At 48.0% G+C, this 23,910-nt stretch overlaps 1 protein-coding gene across 1 annotated transcript in view; it reads left to right on the forward strand.

Annotated features, from left to right (window-relative positions):
- Positions 1–23,910, forward strand: part of LOC135395871 (TBC1 domain family member 19-like) — a 66,252-nt gene that overhangs the window by 24,105 nt on the left and 18,237 nt on the right. The window contains exons 3-5 of the mRNA XM_064626959.1: positions 10,722–10,782; positions 11,003–11,108; positions 15,447–15,559. Coding sequence (XP_064483029.1) covers positions 10,722–10,782; positions 11,003–11,108; positions 15,447–15,559 — 280 coding nt within the window. The remainder of the gene's footprint in view (positions 1–10,721; positions 10,783–11,002; positions 11,109–15,446; positions 15,560–23,910) is intronic.

The raw sequence follows: 23,910 nt of genomic DNA on the forward strand, positions 1-23,910 counted from the left end.
TGGCTTGCGGAATGTTGTTTCTGGTTAGCGTCGGACGTGTTCGTACAGCCGGGAACGTAACACCGTGTTCCACGCAACCTGGTCACGTCACAACTCACACTGGTAAGCGAAAGTCGGTGTATCTGCCGAGGACTTTTCACTTAGTATATTGCGATGCGAACGTCAAGCAGACGACCTCGGAGGCAGTCGCCTGCGCTGCGCTCCCAATCGTGTCCCAGGCTTACGTCATCGTGGTGTTAACTGCAAAGGGAGCGCGAATCTTTAAAACTTGTTTATTTAATATGTAAACTCTTTTCGGATTAGAAATTTGGCCAAGTTGACTGTAAAGCGGTGACGAACTTTACCGTATCGGTCTCATGCATACGTTCCTGGATGCGATATTCCCTTTAAGTTCATAACACAGAGCTCCAGAGACTGCAAACGTGCCAGCCGTAGAGCTTTGTACCAGGTCCTTATACGTAATTACGAATTTCGAGCGATAAGTAGGCAACGAGTTTCGTGTGCCAATGCGAGTGTTTTTTTCTTTTTGCACACACCCTGTACATAAAATATGTCGGGGTCTGGTTTAATGCTGCTCTAGCAACTACTTAAGGGAACACGAAAAAACACTCACAAAAAAGGCTTAACAAAATTTGGAAATAATGAAAAATGATTCGTTGTGGACGTACAACAGCCATGAAGTAATCTGTATATGGTTTGGGAAGGGGCAATGGTCCCAGGTGTGACTTTTGGAAACGCAGTAATCGGCCCAAACCCAGGCATTCTTCCTTCATGGGTACATGGCAGAAGAGAATTAGAAAACTGGCACTGGGATCGCATGGAAATGCACCGATGAAGGGGTAACGAGGGAGATATGGGATGGTCATCATTTGAAGTATGAGGGGCAGAAAGTAAGTACGTGCGTCTAAGGAAATTAGACGAAAAGATGTGGTCTAGGAAGGTAGTATCATATGTATACCTAAACAACGTACACACGAAACGGCGGTAAAGAACTCGGCGTTTGTCTGCTCAATATTTAACTTGTAGGAAAGTAAGAAGAGAAGCACCAACACTAGGGTACGAGAATCGTAAAAACGAGCAAAATGCACGTCTGATGAAAGTATGTGTGTCATTTTACCGAATGGCGCTAAATGTTTTGATGTGTGCAATTTGTTTCCCAGAAAAAAAAGTCACATAAACATGTGTCCGCGTCTTCACCCTTAACTCGCCACTCCGGGTATTACGAGTGAGATACCAGGCCCAGGGAGAAATAAACGGTTTAATGGGGCAAGGTGAGAGAGACCGTGGACAGCGAAGCTTCCCCGTCGAGGCCAACGATCGAAGACGAAGCTGATCCTACTAGCTGGTGCTGAAGAGCGCGAGAACAGCTGACGACGTTTCGTCTTCCTCTCGATCAGCTGTTTCTTGCTCTCAGGCCACTACATCCCTTCCACCTTAGCTGTAGCCATAACGTTGGGGGCCTCTCCGGAGACGCGAAGGATAGCGCCTGGTGGCAGCATCTCCTGAGCCCATGACCTGTCCAGGCTCGTGATGACCAGGAGCAATAGCGTCATTGTTACCATGGGGTTCGTGGAAGTCGTTCTGGTTCCCCTCTTCTGGACGAGGATCTCGGCGGCAAGGAGGGGGAAGAGGAACCTCGTCTTTTCGGAATACCTCTGGAACTGAAGCTTGGTCAGGCCAGGAATCAACGGAGTGCCGGCACTTGAGGTGGTCCTTGTGTACGCGGTGTCGCCTCTGCTGCTCATCTTCGACGACGTAAATTGCCGACCCTTGTTTGGAGAGAACGACACCAACTTTCCAGTGGGATTTCTTGCCAGGGTCCAACATCCAGACCTTTTGGTTTATCCCAAAGCTCCTGTCTCGGCTGCACTTGTCATAGTTGCGTTTCTGACGTTCGCGCGACATGCGCACTGTACCGGAGATATCGGGCTGACCAGGACGAATAAAATCTAGGAAGTGTCGAAACTGACGTCCATTTAACATTGCACAGGGAGAGCGCCCTGTTGTGGCATGCGGGGTTATCCTGTACTTGAACAGGAAACTACGAACACTGTCCTTCGTCCCTTCCAGCGCTGCGCGGCGAAGGGCTGTTTTGAAGGTACGCACAAAGTTCTCCGCGAGACCATTCGATTGCGGATGGTATGGCGGCGTCAGAACGTGACGTATCTCGTTTGCCTGAAGGAAGTTCTTAAACTCCTTGCTGGTGAACGGTGGACCATTGTCGGTGACCAGCACCTCTGGCAAGCCATTTCGTGTGAACATGTCGGAAAAAGCAATAGCAGTCTTCTCAGCAGCTGTGCTTGTCAGTTGTTCTATTTCCGGCCATTTGCTGTAGGCGTCTATTACTATGAGGTAGTGCTTCCCATTTAGCTCAGCGAAATCGGCATGCAGACGTACCCAAGGCTTATCTGCGGGTTCCCATTGGTGAAGTGGCACCGGTACCTCGTGGGCAGCAACAGAGGCGCATGGCTCACAACTTCTCACTTCCCTTTCGATATCTCTGTCGAGGCCCGGCCACCACAAATAGGACCGAGCTAACATCTTCATCTTTGTTTGTCCAATATGGCCCTCATGAAGGAGACTTAGCAGAGGACTTCGGAATTTGGGTGGTATCACCGTTCGTATCCCCCAGAGCAGACCTCCTTTGTAGATCGTTAGCTCCGTGCGGCGTTGAAAGAACGCTTCCAAACCGGGATCGACGTGCGTCGGCCAACCACCGGAAACGAATGCAGCCACCCTGGCCAGGTCCGGGTCCTGTGACGTGGCCACAGCAATATCCTCGACGGAAATGGGTAAGGTAGAGACCTGATGGTCCAACACTACGTTTACCTCTGTCAGGAAGACGTCGAAGATGCCCCGTTCCATCTCTCGGTCAAAGTCTCCATCTGGACCCTCAGGCAGACGAGAGAGGCCGTCGGCGTTTCCAAATTTCGCAGTTGGCGTATATTGAATGTCAAAGATGTAGTTCATTAAGATCAAAGCCCATCGTTGCAAGCGACTGGCGGTTGTCGCAGGAATTCCTTTCTTGGGACCAAAGATCGTGGTCAGGGGCTTATGGTCCGTGTACAGAACAAACCTCCGGCCCCAGAGATACTGATGAAACTTCCTGACGCCAAAAATGATGGCTAAGGCCTCCCTCTCTATCTGTGAGTAGTTCTTCTCCGGGGCAGTCAATGTCTTCGAAGCGTGTGCTATTGCCATGTCTTTGCCATCGACCTTGTGATAGATAACAGCTCCAAGACCTCTAGAAGAAGCATCTGCGGCCAAGAAAATGGGTTTTGCAGGATCGAAATGCGTAAGCGCGTCCACAGATACCAGCATCATCTTGACCTTTTCAAAAGCCTCCACACAACCCGAAGACCATTCCCACGGTACGGCTTTCTTCAGGAGGTCATTGAGGGGCGCAACGACATCAGCAAGCGATTTTAGGTATTTTCCGTAATGTTGTACCATACCAAGGAATGACCGCAGCTCGGAGACGTTCGTGGGTGCTGGCATATTGAGCACTGCGGACACCTTCTTGGGCGATGGCCGGAAACCCTGTGCGTTGACTACATGCCCCAAGTACTCCACTTCGGCCCGAAAAAAAGCACATTTCTCGCGCTTCAGTGTAAACCCAAACTCGCGTAGTCGGCCAAAGACCTGCTGGAGATTGTCCAAATGCTCATCATCGGATTTGCCTGTGACGATGATGTCATCTAAGTAGCAGGCAACGGACGGTATGCCTGCGATGACCTGCTCCATGATTCGTTGAAAAACTGCCGGTGCTGAGGCGATTCCAAAGGGCATTCGCGTAAATCGGAAGAGTCCTTTGTGCGTATTGATGACAAGGACCTTCTGTGCTTCGTCGTCGAGCTCCATCTGGAGATAAGCCTCCGACAAGTCTAACTTGGAAAACCGCTGTCCGCCATTGAGTACGGCTAACAGCTCTTCAGGCCTAGGGAGTGGGTACTGCGATACAGCCAACTGCGGGTTCACCGTCACACTGAAATCCCCGCAAACCCGAACAGCCCCATTCGGCTTAGGAACGACGACGATGGGGGTAGCCCACTCCGAAGCGTCGACCGGCGTTAGCACTCCGTTCTTAACTTGTCTCTCGATGTCTGCTTCGACTGCTTGCCTCGTAGCAAATGGAATCGGACGCGGTTTAAAAAACTTTGGTTGAGCAGCCTCCTTGAAATGTAGATGCACCTTCGCCTTTGTGCACCTCCCCAGACGGGATTGGAACAGGTCGGGAAACTTGGACAAGACCTTTTCGAGTGAACTTCCAGGCCTGACAACACTTCCGACGAACAACTCATTAAGATCCAGTCCCAGGTGACGAATCCAATCTCTACCCAGTAGGTTAGTGTGCTCCATGTTAGTAAAGAACACTTCTAACTTCCTCTTCCGTCCACCATAAGATACTTCCACTTCCGTCTGGCCACGAAGGGGTATATCGTCTTTGCTGAAAGACCGAAGACGGAACCGTGGTTGTTTCAGCTTGGGTTTACCTAACCTAACATAGGTAGAAGTATTGAGAAGAGTGGCCTGCGATCCGGTGTCCACTTGTAGCAGCACATCGTGCGACCGTATCTGGCAAGTCACAAACTTGTCTTCACCGGTACCCGCGAAGAAAACATCCGAAACATACTCCACGTTCCGATAGCTCTTCTTCCCTTTCGAAGGACGATTGGTACGGCACATCTTCGCGATATGGCCAGTTTTGCCGCAGTTATGGCAGTCTTCATCTCTGAATCGACATGTGTCCGAGTCATGATTACTATTGCCGCAGCGAAAACATCTTGCATGATCGCTTCTTTTTTCTAACTTATGCACGGTCTGCTCGGCATGAAGTTGGCGAGACTCGGCTTCTGCGGTCAACGTTTTGTCAGCCAAGTTGGTAGCAGCTTCAAGCGTGAGAGCCTTCTCTAGGACTAAACGGGCGCGAATTCGTGCATCATGAAGTCCCACAATGAAGGCAGTTAATAAAGAACATGCTCTCACATCGGTTTCTGCTTCATATTCACAATGAGGGATGATGGCGGAAAGGCGTTCCAAAAAGTCTTTGACCGACTCCGACTCGTTTTGACGGGTTGAAAAAAGTTTCCACCTCTCAAATTCTTTAAACTTCTTTGGGGTGTAATGCTCGGCAAGCTTCCTTGTGAGTTCAGAATATGCAACGGACAGAATGTCCCGTGGCTGAACAAGGTTGTATAAATGTTTGAATACTTCAGGGGTGAGCGACGTTATGAGCAAATTGGTTTTGTCTTCCTCTTCGGTGACTCTAGCCACCCGAAGTGCAGCCTCAAACCTTACTTGATACATGTTCCAATCTTCCTTGGCCGGGTCAAATATTCCTGCGTTTCCAAATTGGGCGTTTCCAAATTTCGCAGTTGGCGTATATTGAATGTCAAAGATGTAGTTCATTAAGATCAAAGCCCATCGTTGCAAGCGACTGGCGGTTGTCGCAGGAATTCCTTTGGTCCCAAGAAAGGAATTCCTGCGACAACCGCCAGTCGCTTGCAACGATGGGCTTTGATCTTAATGAACTACATCTTTGACATTCAATATACGCCAACTGCGAAATTTGGAAACGCCGACGGCCTCTCTCGTCTGCCTGAGGGTCCAGATGGAGACTTTGACCGAGAGATGGAACGGGGCATCTTCGACGTCTTCCTGACAGAGGTAAACGTAGTGTTGGACCATCAGGTCTCTACCTTACCCATTTCCGTCGAGGATATTGCTGTGGCCACGTCACAGGACCCGGACCTGGCCAGGGTGGCTGCATTCGTTTCCGGTGGTTGGCCGACGCACGTCGATCCCTGTTTGGAAGCGTTCTTTCAACGCCGCACGGAGCTAACGATCTACAAAGGATGTCTGCTCTGGGGGATACGAACGGTGATACCACCCAAATTCCGAAGTCCTCTGCTAAGTCTCCTTCATGAGGGCCATATTGGACAAACAAAGATGAAGATGTTAGCTCGGTCCTATTTGTGGTGGCCGGGCCTCGACAGAGATATCGAAAGGGAAGTGAGAAGTTGTGAGCCATGCGCCTCTGTTGCTGCCCACGAGGTACCGGTGCCACTTCACCAATGGGAACCCGCAGATAAGCCTTGGGTACGTCTGCATGCCGATTTCGCTGAGCTGAATGGGAAGCACTACCTCATAGTAATAGACGCCTACAGCAAATGGCCGGAAATAGAACAACTGACAAGCACAGCTGCTGAGAAGACTGCTATTGCTTTTTCCGACATGTTCACACGAAATGGCTTGCCAGAGGTTCTGGTCACCGACAATGGTCCACCGTTCACCAGCAAGGAGTTTAAGAACTTCCTTCAGGCAAACGAGATACGTCACGTTCTGACGCCGCCATACCATCCGCAATCGAATGGTCTCGCGGAGAACTTTGTGCGTACCTTCAAAACAGCCCTTCGCCGCGCAGCGCTGGAAGGGACGAAGGACAGTGTTCGTAGTTTCCTGTTCAAGTACAGGATAACCCCGCATGCCACAACAGGGCGCTCTCCCTGTGCAATGTTAAATGGACGTCAGTTTCGACACTTCCTAGATTTTATTCGTCCTGGTCAGCCCGATATCTCCGGTACAGTGCGCATGTCGCGCGAACGTCAGAAACGCAACTATGACAAGTGCAGCCGAGACAGGAGCTTTGGGATAAACCAAAAGGTCTGGATGTTGGACCCTGGCAAGAAATCCCACTGGAAAGTTGGTGTCGTTCTCTCCAAACAAGGGTCGGCAATTTACGTCGTCGAAGATGAGCAGCAGAGGCGACACCGCGTACACAAGGACCACCTCAAGTGCCGGCACTCCGTTGATTCCTGGCCTGACCAAGCTTCAGTTCCAGAGGTATTCCGAAAAGACGAGGTTCCTCTTCCCCCTCCTTGCCGCCGAGATCCTCGTCCAGAAGAGGGGAACCAGAACGACTTCCACGAACCCCATGGTAACAATGACGCTATTGCTCCTGGTCATCACGAGCCTGGACAGGTCATGGGCTCAGGAGATGCTGCCACCAGGCGCTATCCTTCGCGTCTCCGGAGAGGCCCCCAACGTTATGGCTACAGCTAAGGTGGGAGGGATGTAGTGGCCTGAGAGCAAGAAACAGCTGATCGAGAGGAAGACGAAACGTCGTCAGCTGTTCTCGCGCTCTTCAGCACCAGCTAGTAGGATCAGCTTCGTCTTCGATCGTTGGCCTCGACGGGGAAGCTTCGCTGTCCACGGTCTCTCTCACATGCCCCATTAAACCGTTTATTTCTCCCTAGGCCTGGTATCTCAACTGGCGACGAGTTGTCGTCGCCCGACAAACTGGGTTGAGTCGCCATTGCTCGTCGCCAGTTGAGATACCAGGCCCAGGGAGAAATAAACGGTTTAATGGGGCAAGGTGAGAGAGACCGTGGACAGCGAAGCTTCCCCGTCGAGGCCAACGATCGAAGACGAAGCTGATCCTACTAGCTGGTGCTGAAGAGCGCGAGAACAGCTGACGACGTTTCGTCTTCCTCTCGATCAGCTGTTTCTTGCTCTCAGGCCACTACAACGAGGAGGAGAAGGTATCATATCACGTCACCGATGACGTTATAAGGAGAACTCGTTCTGGTTCGCCGGTCAGTGGGGGTCAGCGACTTGTCCCTTTGCCGCCGTAAACCAGTTTTGCCATGTTCTCCCGGAGAATTGGGGATAGAAGAGCGGCCGAATCATTACCGACCGAGAAGAAAGGCTTTTTCAGAACCCCGAACAGCCGAGTAGCAGACGACAGAGGAGTAGCAGATAACATTTTTCTAGACTAATCAGCGAGCGTTCTCCTTATAGCATCAGCGCGAGGTTCCATGAGGCAGATCACAGGCTGGTACTCCTCTTCACCGCCGTTGCGCACGGTCGCTTTTTGCACCGTACTTTAAATTCAATTTCTGCGACAATCATGACTCTGTGGTGTGAATTACTTCGCATGGTGCATGTTACTGGCCTACTGAACAGTTTTATAGGAAGAAAACTGGGTGTTAAAAATGACTTCTGTGCTACTTTAAAGCGGTACAAAATACAAAAGACCGACTAAATGATTGGTGTCATAGGAATAATTTAGTTAAATCTAATTCGAACACGGGTAGAGTACAAATAGTTCTGCCGTAATTTCAATCATGTGTTAATTCTAGGCTAGGTGGCGCAAGCTACCGCCCGTCCAAAGGGAAAAGCCATCCGTCCGTCCGCCTATGGCGATTGGTTTCAATGACGATTGAACTAGCTAAGCCTATTTTGACAGTTAGGAAATACGAACTCAATGTACAAGGTGTGTGCAGAAAAACGTAAATCGCATTTGCACACGTAACTCGTTTCCTATGTACTCGTACTTATCAGACAAATCTCCGGTGGCGTACGACGATGCATTATTCGAGCTAAGGTCTACAAAATAAATAGAGCGACGAAACTTGACCTCTCGAAACTGTTCCCCGGAGAGTTGTGTGCAGGTACCGCTATTGGTGCAGAAACCGAAATGACTGAAATGAGCATCCATGCCTGCGACTTCATTTCGGCTTCTGCACTAGTAGCACGCTTAGCTGTACTTGTACACAACTCGGAGAACGTCATGTTGACGTCGGTCTAGCTTCTTGTTTTGTGCGGAAGCCCAAGTTTCGTCGCTATATTTATTTTGTCACGGAGTGTTTAATTTCCACGTTTTCCTTGGCCTTACTTCGCATAAATGCGCTGTCGTGCGCCACCGGAAGTTCGCCCGATAAGTAGGCAAGGAGCTACGTGTGCAAATGAGACTTAGGCTTTTCGGCACACAACCACTACATCAATACACTCTTAAAAATGAACTTCACCACATAGAACGCTCCTATAGCAAACACATCATCCGGAGTGACGTTGCTCTTTCCCCTGGTTTGTTGAAAACTGGAGGCATACGCCATTTTTGTGGCATTTTGCGTTTCATAATTGCCACAAAAATGGCGTACGCGGTACGCCCCGTGTTTTCATCAAATCAAGGATGAGAACGTTGTCACTTGGGATGATGGTTGGCTAGGACCGTGCTATGCAGTAAAGCTCTGTTTTTAGAATGTGGATGTGTCGCTGCAAGTGACGCCCCATTCCGGTGGTGTGTCGCGAAACCATTTTCATTTGGAAGATGAAACAAGACCAGTCGATTTCCAGCTGAGTGAGTGAGTGAATGAAAAAGAAAAAACTGAGAAACTTATTCCAGCTGATTCTGAACACAGCTCGAAGGGTGCCTTCCCAACGTGAATAATGTGAAATTGGGGCAGTGTTCAGCAAAATCTGCAAAGAATGCGGTGAGTACCACAAAGATGCAATGAAAAGGCTGACGGGGCTGCAGCAGCTGCATACCGTTCCCTATCAGTCGTGCGGATTACCCTCCCCAAATGGAGACAGGCGAACCTTCCTCAATGATGTGGTGAGGCCTCTCGCACATGCACAATGGTCCTGTGACGTTCCATCAAGAGTTCTGACGCGTGAAGTGGGCCCTGACCTTTGTTCATATGCACTATGCCTCGCCATTTTGCATCACTGATGCTTAGGATTCGTCTCGGGGATGCGTTCACCCCCCATTTCACGCATCTGATCGGACGCTCCGACTCCATGCTCTGCTCTCACTGTGCTGTTTTGGCGGATACCAAGTCTGTGCTTCTCGACTGCCATCTTTACAAGTCCCAAAGAGCAGCTCTGCAGTGTCGTCTGCAAGTCTGCAATCGATCGCGGCCGCACCATTCACATTGGCAACCATCCTCGGCCCATGGTCTAACCAGATCGACCATAGTCAAGCTCTTGAGTACTTCCAGATTTTTCTCCGGGAAACTGGTCTCCTCTCTACCCTATGATGTGTCTGCGTACCTGTGTGCTGTGTGTGTTTTTTTGCCTAGCGTTCTGTTGATGTTGTCTCACTGACACCACTGACTGTCGACCTCTATTCAGCGTCGCTCATCGTTTCATCTCAAGACACATCTCATTCCGTTCATTATGCCTTGCGCTAGTGGGCCGCACCTCACGTGGCGAATTTCCCCATTCATCATCATTAATTCACTCAAAACACCCCATTTCAGAAGCCTTAGAAAATCTCTAAATATCTGCATCGGATGCTGTATTTAGCACACAACATTCTCGTTCGAAATGTTTCTACTCTACTACACATTTCTTTACACATTCTACGAAACCAATCGCGAAACTTTTCAGCACGCACAGCACGTAACGCTCAACTCACACAGCGCTTGCTCGCGGGATTCTTTACGATGTTGTCATATCAGATGTTGACTTTTGCAAAAATAAATAGATGCCCGCTTGTCATATCAGGTATAACCATATGAAGTAATGCATCGTTATGCTTCCGTTTCCATTGCACTTCCGTTGGCGAATCCGTTACTTGCTCCTTTTCATTTCCTTTGTTTTTTCTCGATACCGAACCGCTCTCCAAATTGCGTTTTCTTACCCCTTTCAGAGCACTGACGAAACATTTCCGTGCCTCCTACTTATTCTTTGCATCTCTTTTACGCGAACGACGCTGTTTTCTCATCCTCTCGTTATTCAGAAGACGAAATACCGATCTCTAACGCTGCATATCCTACTTCTTCCTTTTTAATATACATGACTGTCCTTTATAACGTCCTGAGGTCGCTGATATCACTCATTTCTCATAAATGGAGCGCACATTTGTTCATATAGCTGTATCGTAGTTTTCTTTTTCCTCCCGAACTACAAAGCATGTACAAATCCTTCCTTTTTAGTGAAGCATCCATATGGGACCAAGCCAGAGTAAGTCTGAGCACGAAAGACATGTCAGAACTGGTAAGTGCACCTATTATGTTCTTCGTTAAACAACGGCTCAATTGTAATGTCGTTTTTGTTATTGCTTTTAGAATAATTCCCACTTCTGTATGATCGTTATGTAGAATACCGTGTCCATACGTCACCCGGACCATTAACTTGTCTCCCTAGGCCATGCACCCATGTTTACACAGGTTAAAGACAAGTGTACCTTGACAAGTGTTTGCTTGTTCTGCCCTAGAGGGAGATGTTCGCGTCATGCAATTACTTGGGAAATGCATTACCGCACGACTTCCTTTCGCCGCTGGAGTGCGAACGCTATGAAAGAGAAGAACTAGGAAATATGAGTAAGTGGCTTAAATGAGCATGACTCAAAGTCACGGAATTAAGCAAGAAACTAATAACGCCTGCCTATGTTGTCACCAAAAACCTGGTGTAAATGCAACACTTGAATAGTATTGGATTCGTGCAAGAAACGCCTTAAAGAGGTTCTCGTGGTCTTCGAACTTGTTACTGGAATGCGAACTACGTGTTATCACACAAATTTAGATACAAAGAGTAGTGAAGACAATAACAATGAGCATTAGTAAATACCAACTAAATTGGAACCCACATCCCGAGTTACGAAAGCGAGGCCGAATTCGAGGGTGATTCAAGCGAAAACCGCAAGTGTGTGAATAACTATCGAAGGCTCAGGAAAACGGCATGCTAGCGTGGTATGGTGTTCTCTTCAGTACAACGGTGCTATAGCGCAGAGCAGATCTGGCCATCCTGCCTCAAGGCAGCGTGACAAAACCATGAAAGATGGTGGCTCGTTTGGAAGTGTGCACGGAAAAAGTGCAAAGTGCTGTCTTAAATTTCTCACCGTGAAAGATGAGAAACTGCTGCAATTTTATCGTCGGATGACAAGGTAGTGTGGTTCGTCATGCATGTCTCATGGAAGTGTACAGGTGGGCTAACAGAGAGTGTAATATTCAAGAATGGTGTGAGTTGTACGGCGTACTCCTCCAATCCAGGCCAGGCGTACCGAGTCAATACTCCAGAAACAATTGCGCCTGCTGAGGTGCTTATTCGTGTGAACCGGCGCGTCACCGTGTCGGGCCGACATATACTCCAGATGAGTGCAAGGCTCCCCAGTCACATCACCCATGAGGAGCTCGAGTATTAGAAGGTGACCACAAGATGGGTCCCCGCCAGCTGACAGACGAACAGCGAGTATAGGTGGGTGAACGCTTTTTAAAAAGCGGGATCGTAAATCAGTGGGATTGACTTTGCGCCTCAGAGCCGCGCTCGCAGCCATTGCATCTCGTGTCCTCCAGATCCCAACGTCTTCGCGTCATGCGGGTGTCGTCAGCGTTTGGTAGTGTATCGATGAGGAACCGTTTCACGACTGACAAAATCGAAAAGCTAGTCTTCGTTCACTCGAATTTTAGCAATAAGCGAGACAACATAAATACAACAACACAGTCTAATGTTTCTTGGAGAGCAAAGGGTCGCCTTCAATTTGGAGGTATCAGGACTTTTGTTACGACTTTGTTCTGTTTGCCCATACAACCGTCATAGCTGATGGTTGGTTGGTTGGTAAAGCAAAATATGGAGAGGTTGGCCCAACTCTATATTGGGATGGCTACTCCACAACAGTTTGGCTGGTAAGGTCTCGCTACCAGACTTTTAAAAGAGCTCCACGGGAGCCCTAAAGAAGGAAATCACAGATCGCGATAATTTTTGGGAAGGCCAGCTCATACAATTTTTCAACCTGCCCTTCCCGCTAGTGGGCCACAGCTACTGCCAGCTAGTGGGCCACCACGTACCTGTCCCGGAGCGAGAGAGCACGAGTTCAGAGGTCCTCAGACACTAAACCAAGAACAATATACCTTGCACCGGCCAGAAGCACCACTTGTTCTACTGATGTGTTCCCGTTTCTATACTGAAATTTTGCAAGTAACTATGTTTACGTGTTGGTGTTGCATGAAAAGTGTGCCAGCATGCTCGCATATATTTGTATGGTAAACTCGCTGGACTTCAGAAAACTCTGTAGAAAGGATAACGTGAGGTGTTACACCGTGCAAGTCGTTTTTTTATTGTTTCAATACTCATCAAGACAGTTTCGCTAGCACCGTCTGTAATTATTGCCAGCAACTTTGCATCTGCTTTATACTGAGCCGAATAAATTTACCATAACATTTTGTTAACCTCATTCATTCCATTCACTCAAACAATAGAGCGCTACGGATGATCGGTTGGGGTGCACAGACTTATTAGAAAGTTTTAGTGCATCGTACGCTATCGCCTTTGCGTACGTAACGGTTAGCGTTGGTGGTTCTGCGCACGCACATAACAAAAAGAGAGCTTCGCGTATTGCGCAGGACCACCATGCTATTCCTTACGTACGCAAATTGATAGCGTACGATGCTCTAAAGTTCACTATTTCCAGGTGCGTGCCAATGGGATAACGACATCGAATCTCCGCAATACCTACTAGCTACTTACCTAATACCTACTAGCAAGCATTGGCTTAAAAGAAGAAGACCTGCTCGCATGCATCAGAAGCAATGGTCAAAAACACAAACACGCGCTGCATTGATAACGCCAGCTCACTTGCGCACTCTCCAGCGCACCACGACGGACGTCCCTCTAACTGGAATGAGAATGCCGCAACACACTCCCCCCTTTATTTCTGCTAAGCGCCGCCAGGGTGGCTCTCCTCCCGCTCTGCTGGGTCGAGGCAGCGTTAAAGTTCACTCTGCTCTGAGTTGTACGGGTTGTGGGGAGCTGCTGGTGTCTTTCACTGCTGGAAGCGCCACTTTTGAAGGCCCCGGCTTGTACTACGGCACGCTGAATGGCGCTGAGAATCACCATAGCATTCTGATACCTGAGGAACTTAGTCCTGAATTCCACGACTCGATACTGTGTCATTTTTTAAAATGAATATGTGTTTTCTGGTGAGATGCGCTCTCTCTCTCTTCTTGGAGACGTCCATCGCTCACTCTGTGATATATTGTACTACGTTAAAAGTGAGCGCTGCGCCCTGGTTCGCAGCGCTGTCCATTGCTTTGCGGACGTAAGAACATAGATATCATCCGCACACAAAGTGAGATGAACACCTCACGATAAAACCATAGGGAGACCTGCAACGCTGAGGTCTAAACACAGCACCAGAAGATGGATTCCGTACGGAAGCTGCAGCGGAATGGAAAGGACCTCGAAACACGTTGTGAAACTGAACAGCAGAGAAGCAAAATATAGTTAGTTAGTTTGAAATATCGAAAAGGTACGTAGAATAGACTAAAAATAACCTTCCGAAAAGGTACTGAGTAAGATACTAAAATACTAACACAACTATTTAAATACTGTAAACGTAAATAAAAATAAAAATAATGTACGGTGAAGTGAAAAACGCGGGCCATACTTGGCTGCACTGTCCGCTCATATACGAAGGACGTTTTTCACACGGTACTCACGCTTTAGCGCACCGTCGACGCAAGTGCAGTACCATCGGGGGTGATTACATTGTAAGGTAAACGCGTGCAATGTCTACCCCACGTAATATACAGTTACTACAAATGGTGTTCGTTTGAATCACCCTCTAGCTTTAGTACTCCGCTTAGGTACACTCGTACTTCCAGCATGGTAAACGCGCGAGCTGTGCTTGACACACATAGAATATGGTGATCTTCTGGTCACCCAGCATGGTAGTTACTCCTGTGGTATTGGTTCTGAAGTATGTCAGTACACAATACTAATCCTTCGATTAACTATCGGCGTGATAGTAAAAGAAGACCAACTTACAAGAGATTATATAATTACGAGATTTCTCGCAAAATGGAACGAGAAACATCTCTATACAACGTCTCTTATTCCATACGTACGGCTGGCGTCAAAGTTAACTTGAACACCGCTCCATCCTGCGAAGTGGGAAGAGACCCTGGCAGCGCCTAACAGAAGGCAAGCCTTCATTACGAAGATCACACCTCTAACTGTAAATAGATGACCAAAAGACATTCAGCCGTTATTTCTACTACGCACTACCAGGGTCCGCAGGCTAGGATGGTGTTCATGTTAACTCTGATGCGAGCTGTACAGGGTGTCAAATTTTACAGGGTGTCCCATTGACAGCGTTAAAAACATTTTAAAATATCCTGCACTTTGGTGTGATATCGTCACTGTCGCGCACACGTGATGACGAGTCTTCATTTTTTTTTTCTAACTGCGCAATCAAAGTTTTACGCTATTTCACTTTCTTGTTGATTAAAACATGGACAGGGCCGTAATTGCGGTGCCGTCGACCATGTAGTATGACGACCTCACTCCTTCCCTCTGCATTTCTCAGACACATCCACTGTTTTGGACTGTGTTAAATGAAAAAGGGTGGCTGGAATGGTGAACGACGTGCTTAGGTCACGCATGAATAAGAAATGCGCCGCAGTCACCCACAAATGAATCACGAACTGCATGGATGCCGAACACACAGACACACAGACAAAACGAGTAAATAAATACAATATCCCAGTTCTGAAGTCTGATAATTCGACTTCATTCCGTCTGAGGTAGTTTGATTAAATATGTTAGATGCACGTCCTATCCAACTGGAAAACACATGCGTCAGTCTATAAACGGCCAGTCGCTAAGAGAGGCTATGGGCTATAATGGACATATTGTTTATTTACGCGTGGAATTTCTCGCAGTATTCGAAACCAACGACGTCATCGCAGCGAGGGAGTTTCTCAAGAGTGGTTGCCCTCATTCCCTGCGAAGACATTTCTGGTCGCTCGTTCTTGGCATCGAAGCTGCAGAGAAAGTAAGTGACCATCTTCCTCCGATCCCGAGGCGGGACTCTGGGTGGATCTGCCGACCAGCATATCCAATACATTTCACTTCGTTGATACCCAATTCTGTTGCTTTTCTTGATTAATAATTCGTATAATTTTTCTCATTTCTTTATTGTTTGCATTCTGCATGCTGTAGAGCGCGAATACTTGAGCAGAAGGTATTCCGCATACTGTGCCCTCATACTCGTAAATCTGAACGGAAAATCTCGCCCCGCACTCGCTGTATCGCTGAACTCTCACTTCCATTTTGTCATTCTCGTGAGTGTCGCGATGGCCGATCATTAAATGAAGAGCATTATCCTCCCGCCGGGGCAGCTTGATGATCTAAGTGTGCGCAGGCGATCTTTGCTTTCCACGAAGTATTGTCAAAGGGATGACTTGTTAGCCAGCACATCACAATGTTCCACTTTCTGGTCCCTCGTTTGTGACAAGTGTTCCCACTAGTTCTTGATCTTTGTCTCCCGCCCCCCAACTACTGGGTTTTCTCACTTTTTTTCATTTATTCAATCAACTAACTGCGGCTAAGTGGTCTGGGGTAGCCAGTCTGACTTTGTCGTGATTTAATCGTTTTTTTTTTTCTATCACATCACATCACATCACATAATGTTCCGTTGCCTATAGCGGGGAAAGATGTGAGGCGGAAGAGGGCAACGTGGAAGTAGAAAACCCTTGTTTAGCGGCACCTTTTCCATTCGGGGATCGTTCCAGCCGAAAGCGGGACAAAACGCCGTCCCCAAGCAAACTGGTGGGACAGCGGACCACCACCGCAGAAGCGGGACTGTCCCGCCTAAATTGGGACGTCTGGCCACATCAAGTAAATATTAATTATTTCGCCATCTTTTAGTGATAGTGTCCGAATTACGAAGGTCCAGTCGCACGGCTCCATGTCTGCCTCCAGGGAGGAGAGCCGTAAAATAGTTTTGTCTGTAGTTCAGAATATTAAGGTAGTACTGTAATACAAAATATCTTGTACCTGAAAGAACTGATGTTCTGGCTAACCTTTTCAGTGACTTTCATCTTTCATCTTGTACCTGTTCCGTCGAGAAATTTGCTGTAACATCGTAATGCTTCTTATATGCATGAACATTTCGCTCTTGGAATGTTAATAGCTATTCCCGTTCGAATTTTAAGACAAGGCGCGGGAAAAAACCTAAAGGGGTGTAGGGTTAAGGACTCTGCGTGTGGTGATGTACCGTGGTTGTTATGAAAGTATGACACAAATGAGGAGTTAGCGCCGAATCATCTATAACCTTTCGATGTACAGGTCTTATTTGTTGTCATGAACGACATAGTCTAGCCTAGACAATGGTACACTCACACTTAAAAGGAAAGAGGAAAAACAGCATGTAAATTACGTAGCTATATTGTTCGTGTCGTAGTTAGTGCCTTCTTAGGATAAATATCCCTCAATCAATCAAAGTGCCCTCATCCATCTGGCGCACATTATGATGTTCGAAATGGTCCTCGTACTTTGACTTTCAGGTTTTATGATTTTATTCCGGTCCCATCTGAAAACGCGAAAGAATTCAACGTGCTTTAATCACATTGTACACACAGCATCCCTGACGTTACGGACACAACGTGACGTCCTCTTATTTGGCAGGTCTGAAGTTGTATCGCTTTGTTTGCTGCATCTGGACGACAATCTAGACTGTAGGGGGAAAGTGCTCCTCCGTTTTTAAGGTTGTGAACCATGTAGTCAGCTAGTCTACGTGAACCGAGACAAGCCGCTCATCACACTACATCTGTGCTGCAATGATGCATATTATGAGACCGCTTGTTTTACAGCAACAATCTGTTAAAGGAGTACAGAGGGACATCCGAAATATTTTCAATTTAAGACGCCTGATGAAAGTATGTGCGTCAATTTGCGGAACACCACAAAAGGTTTTGATGTGTGGATTTCCCCCCCCCAAAAAAAAAACGTACACAAACACAGCCGCGCGCGTTCACTCTCGACTCGTCCAGCGGGGTGTAACGAGGAGAAGAAGGACGATGCTCACGTGATCAGTGACGGCATAATGTCAGCGCGTTCCCGTTCACTGGTCAGTCGTGGTCAGCGCCTGTCTTTTTCTTTTTGTCTTGAGGGCATTCTGCTTTTGTAGCCGGTAAACCTCTTCCCTCGGGCGATTCCGGATTGAAAGGGTTACCGTGCGCATGGAGAATTTCATTGTCCCGCCGGAGTTTCCCTGGGTTACGTAGTCACCCCGAACTACCCTGGGAGCAATGCCTGCCTGGGCAGGCGCGTACATGAGCAACTACTGCCTGGGAGCAATGCTTCTTCAGCGCCCTGAACAGCTGACTAGCAGACGACAGCTGAGTAGCACACAACATTTCTCTGACCCAGTCAGCGAGCGCTGACGGTATGACGTCAACGCAAGGTCAGAGGATGGCACTGCTCTCCACCACTGTCGTGCACGGTCGCATTTTGCGGCGCACTTTAAATTCCATTTCCGCAATAATTATGACTCCGTGGGGTGAATTACTCCTCATGGTGCATTTTACTGGCCTGCTTACCAGTTGTGCAGAAAGAAAACAGGGTGTTGAAACTGACTTCTTTGCTACTGTAAGGGCTCAATTTCCTGAAGATCCTTTCCTGTACGTACGTCGCGTCGCCGAAAAACCCAACGCGCGCCGCATGTGTTTCTCTCTTTGGCGCGAGATGAAGCGAAGAATTGAGAAAAAGGCGCAAGATGCAGATTGATCATTTCGGAGAGTCACGTTGGCTGTGACGTTGACGTCACGTGCCTCGGAGGAACAGTGGCAGCGGCGTTTACCGCTTCGCATGTCCGGGAATGTGAAGAGGTTGCGCCGCGTGCGTGTCGACTCTTCGTCGCCCGCAGCAGCAGCAGAGACGGTAGTGCAATTGTGTGCGGAGGTGAATAGCGGCAGTATGGGCCGTCCTAAGAAGAGTACGTACGGAAGATCTTGCTGCGGACCACAATCGACAGTGCGAACCATGCACGTATCGACAGTCTGTCGCTGTTCATCGATGAAGGGAACCGCGAAAATACAGTGAGACGAAATGCCACGCACCCTTCGCAGCGACAGTGATAGTTGTTTTTTATATACAGGGTGAATTTAGCAAAGGTTACACATTTTGATCACGTCGTAAAAATAGAAAATGACGATTGTGGAATCTTCAAACTTTGCAGACTGCTAGTTATTCACCTGCAGTTTTATCCATATTTTTTTCAAATGCACTTTGTAGAGCAAAGGTATAAGCAAAGCAAATTCTCACCCCGTGCATTTCCTATGGCCTATACCGCCCGCGAACCGCCATTTTCCCCTCTGTCTGCTTCACGTTCACATCACCACGTATAGGTGGCGCTGCCTCAAAACCCTGCATCTGGCCCATGTGGTTGTTGGTTGTACCATAGTTGTTGGTTTTGATTCGTCTCCAGGCAGCGCCACCTATACGTGATGATGTGAACGTGAAGCAGACAGAGAAAAAAATGGCGGTCTGCGGGCAGTATAGGCCATAGGAAATGCGTGGGGTGAGAATTTGCTTTGCTTCAAACGTTTTTCTACACACTGATAGCATTTGAAAAAAATATGGATAGAACTTCAGGCGAATGACTATCAGTCTCCAAAGTTGAAGCGCCAGAGACGTTATCTTGTATTTTTACGGCTCGATCGAAAGGTATAACCTTTGCTAAATTCACCCTGTATATACAGGGTGTCCCAGCTAACTGCAAACATATTTTTTAAAAAAATATATAACACTTTTTCCAAGATGAAATCAATTGCAATATAGCATATGCTGAAGGGCACTCCCTAGAAGGGCATTAGCAAAGTCCAAAGGCAATGTCGTAATTAACTTTCATTAATGAACTTTTTAATTATAAAAGCTACAAAGTTCTGCCAATGAGAACATCTGTTCCTTTCGGTCCCCTGATATCGTAGCCGTTTTCAGAACAAAAATCTGTTCGATAGATCGCCCGCAAAAAATTCGTGAAGGAACGCCATTTTTTTCTTTATTTTGTTCATTGCGCATCTTCGCAGACGCGTATTTCCTTCATCCCCAACGTGAGAGGGGAAAGGAGTACAGTGCCGCCTCATGCGTCGAAGATGAGCTCTATCGGAACTGGCCTTATCTTGGGTTCCATTTTCTGTTTCCTTTTAATCTTTTTCCAGGACGCGAGAGGCGATAGTGTGCTAATTCTCCTTCTTGAGATAAACTGATGTTCTGAGGCTAGAACAACATAGAAGGGACAGATACAAACAAAGCCTCAAACTGCCTAAGAAATCAACGATGAAAAATGAAAGTCACTGCAAAGGTTAGCCAGCTGTAGGGATCGAACCCACATCTTCTGGATTGCCGGTCCAGGGCTCTACCAATTGAGCTAAGCTAACACGCCTCTCCAGCGACTTTCGGGGAGCGTCATCTGAAGGGACGACAAACCAGCCACTCACTCTCACTCACCCTCCAGCTCTCCAGCGACTCAGTCGCTGGAGAGGCGTGTTAGCTTAGCTCAATTGGTAGAGCCCTGGACCGGCAATCCAGAAGATGTGGGTTCGATCCCTACAGCTGGCTAACCTTTTCAGTGACTTTCATCTTTCATCGTTGATTTCTTAAGCAGTTTGAGGCTTTGTTTGTATCTGTCCCTTCTATGTTGTTCCAGCCTCAGAACATCAGTTTATCTCTAAGAAAATGATGTTCCTTCACGATTTTTTTGCGGACGACCTACTCAACGGATTTTTGTTCTGAAAACGGCTACGATATCAGGTCGCCGAAAGGAACAGGTGTTCTCACTGGGACAACTTATTAGCTTTTATAATTAAAAAGTTAATTAACGATTTTTAGGTAATTAGTCATTTTACGGTCGAGCAACATATGGCCAAGAACGTCCGCCGGACCAGAGATGATAGAAGTGAAAAGAGCATGTCTATAGCCCTTATAGTTTTTTTACGAAAAATCTGTATCCCCTAAAAAAGACACCCTGTATAGATATATATATATATATGTCGCATCGTTCCATGAGTATTTATATATATATATAATATATATACTAGGAAAAAATAGCCGGAGCTCTTTGGCTGCACGTATAGCATATGTTTGTAACTCAAACGTCGCCATGCCAGTACCGGACAGCCGTTTCGGCCTTCTTGGGCCTCATCAGCAGTACGCAGGCAGGCAACGTTTGAGTGGATGGCGTCAGAAGGTCACGTAACACGTGATTCCTCCCGTCAGGGTGAGATAACTCACTCACTGAAAGCCCAGTGCAAAGCCAGTGAATTATACTAGGAAAAAATTGCCGGAGCTCTTTGGCTGAACGTATAGCATATGTTTGTAACTCAAACGTCGCCATGCCAGTACTGGACAGCCGTTTCGGCCTTTTTGGGCCTCATCAGCTGTACGCAAGCAGGCAACGTTTGAGTGGGTGGCGTCACAAGGTCACGTAAACGTGATTCCTCACGTCAGGGTGAGATAACTCACTCACTGAAAGCCCAGTGCAAAGCCAGTGAATTATACTAGGAAAAAATATCCGGATATCTTTGGCTGCACATATAGCATATGTTTGTAACTCAAACGTCGCCATGCCAGTACTGGACAGCCGTTTCTGCCTTCTTGGGCCTCATCAGCAGTACGCAAGCAGGCAACGTTTTAGTGGATGGCGTCAGAAGGTCACGTAACACGTGATTCCTCCCGTCAGGGTGAGATAACTCACTCACTGAAAGCCCAGTGCAAAGCCAGTGAATTATACTAGGAAAAAATAGCCGGAGCTCTTTGGCTGCACGTATAGCATATGTTTGTAACTCAAACTTCGCCATGCCAGTACTGGACAGCCGTTTCGGCCTTCTTGGGCCTCATCAGCAGTACGCGGGCAGGCAACGTTTGAGTGGATGGCGTCAGAAGGTCACGTAACACGTGATTCCTCCCGTCAGGGTGAGATAACTCACTCACTGAAAGCCCAGTGCAAAGCCAGTGAATTATCCTAGGAAAAAATAGCCGGAGCTCTTTCGCTGCACGTATAGCATATGTTTGGAACTCAAACGTCGCCATGCCAGTACTGGACAGCCGTTTCGGCCTTCTTGGGCCTCATCAGCAGTACGCAAGCAGGCAACGTTTTAGTGGCTGAGCGTCAGAAGGTCACATAACATGTGATTCCTTCCGTCAGGGTGAGATAACTCACTCACTGAAAGCCCAGTGCAAAGCCAGCGAATTATACTAGGAAAAAATAGCCGGAGCTCTCTGGCTTCACGTATAGCATATGTTTGTAACTCAAACGTCGCCACGCCAGTACTGGACAGCCGTTTCGGCCTTCTTCTGCGTACTGCTGGTGGGGCCCAAGAAGGCCGAAACGGCTGTCCAGTACTGGCATGGCGACGTTTGAGTTACAAACATATGCTATACGTGCAGCGAAAGAGCTCCGGCTATTTTTTCCTAGGATAATTCACTGGCTTTGCACTGGGCTTTCAGTGAGTGAGTTATCTCACCCTGACGGGAGGAATCACGTGTTACGTGACCTTCTGACGCCATCCACTCAAACGTTGCCTGCCTGCGTACTGCTCAAGAGGCCTAAGAAGGGCGGAACGGCTGTCCCGTACTGGCATGGCGACGTTTGAGTTATAAACATATGCTATACGTGCAGTCAAAGAGCTCCGGCTATTTTTTCCTAGGATAATTCACTGGCTTTGCACTGGGCTTTCAGTGAGTGAGTTATCTCACCCTGACGGGAGGAATCACGTGTTATGTGACCTTCTGACGCCATCCACTCAAACGTTGCCTGCCTGCGTACTGCTGATGAGGCCCAAGAAGGGCGAAACAGCTGTCCAGTACTGGCATGGCGACGTTTGAGTTACAAACATATGCTATACGTGCAGCCAAAGAGCTCCGGCTATTTTTTCCTAGTATAATTCACTGGCTTTGCACTGGGCTTTCAGTGAGTGAGTTATCTCACCCTGACGCGAGGAATCACGTGTTATGTGACCTTCTGACGCCATCCACTCAAACGTTCCTGCCTGCGTACTGCTGATGAGGCCCAAGAAGGCCGAAACGGCTGTCCAGCACTGGCATGGCGATGTTTTAGTTACAGACATATGCTATACGTGCAGCCAAAGAGCTCCGGCTATTTTTTCCTAGTAGAATTCACTGGCTTTGCACTGGGCTTTCAGTGAATGAGTTATCTCACCCTGACGGGAGGAATCACGTGTTACGTGACCTTCTGACGCCATCCACTCAAACGTTGCCTGCCTGCGTACTGCTGATGAGACCCAAGAAGGGCGAAACGGCTGTCCAGTACTGGCATGGCGACGTTTGAGTTACAGACATATGCTATACGTGCAGCCAAAGAGCTCCGGCTATTTTTTCCTAGTATAATTCACTGGCTTTGCACTGGGCTCTCAGTGAGTGAGTTATCTCACCCTGACGGGAGGAATCACGTGTTACGTGACCTTCTGACGCCATCCACTCGAACGTTGCCTGCCTGCGTACTGCTGATGGGGCCCAAGAAGGCCGAAACGGCTGTCGAGTACTGGCATGGCGACGTTTGAGTTACAAACATATGCTATACGTGCAGCGAAAGAGCTCCGGCTATTTTTTCCTAGGATAATTCACTGGCTTTGCACTGGACTTTCAGTGAGTGAGTTATCTCACCCTGACGGGAGGAATCACGTGTTACGTGACCTTCTGACGCCATCCACTCAAACGTTGCCTGCCTGCGTACTGCTGATGAGGCCCAAGAAGGCCGAAACGGCTGTCCAGTACTGGCATGGCGAAGTTTGAGTTACAAACATATGCTATACGTGCAGCCAAAGAGCTCCGGCTATTTTTTTCCTAATATAATTCACTGGCTTTGCACTGGGCTTTCAGTGATTGAGTTATCTCACCCTGACGGGAGGAATCACGTGTTACGTGACCTTCTGACGCCATCCACTCAAACGTTGCCTGCCTGCGTACTGCTGGTGAGGCCCGAGAAGGCCGAAACGGCTGTCCAGTACTGGCATGGCGACGTTTGAGTTACAAACATATGCTATACGTGCAGCCAAAGAGCTCCGGCTATTTTTTCCTAGTATAATTCACTGGCTTTGCACTGGGCTTTCAGTGAGTGAGTTATCTCACCCTGACGGGAGGAATCACGTGTTACGTGACCTTCTGACGCCATCCACTCAAATGTTGCCTGCCTGCGTACTGCTGATGAGGCCCAAGAAGGCCGAAACGGCTGTCCAGTACTGGCATGGCGACGTTTGAGTTACAAACATATGCTATACGTGCAGCCAAAGAGCTCCGGCTATTTTTTCCTAGTATAATTCCCTGGCTTTGCACTGGGCTTTCAGTGAGTGAGTTATCTCACCCTGACGGGAGGAATCACGTGTT

This window comes from Ornithodoros turicata, chromosome 5 (genome assembly GCF_037126465.1).
Source record: "Ornithodoros turicata isolate Travis chromosome 5, ASM3712646v1, whole genome shotgun sequence".
NCBI classification, from domain to species: Eukaryota; Metazoa; Arthropoda; class Arachnida; order Ixodida; family Argasidae; genus Ornithodoros; species Ornithodoros turicata.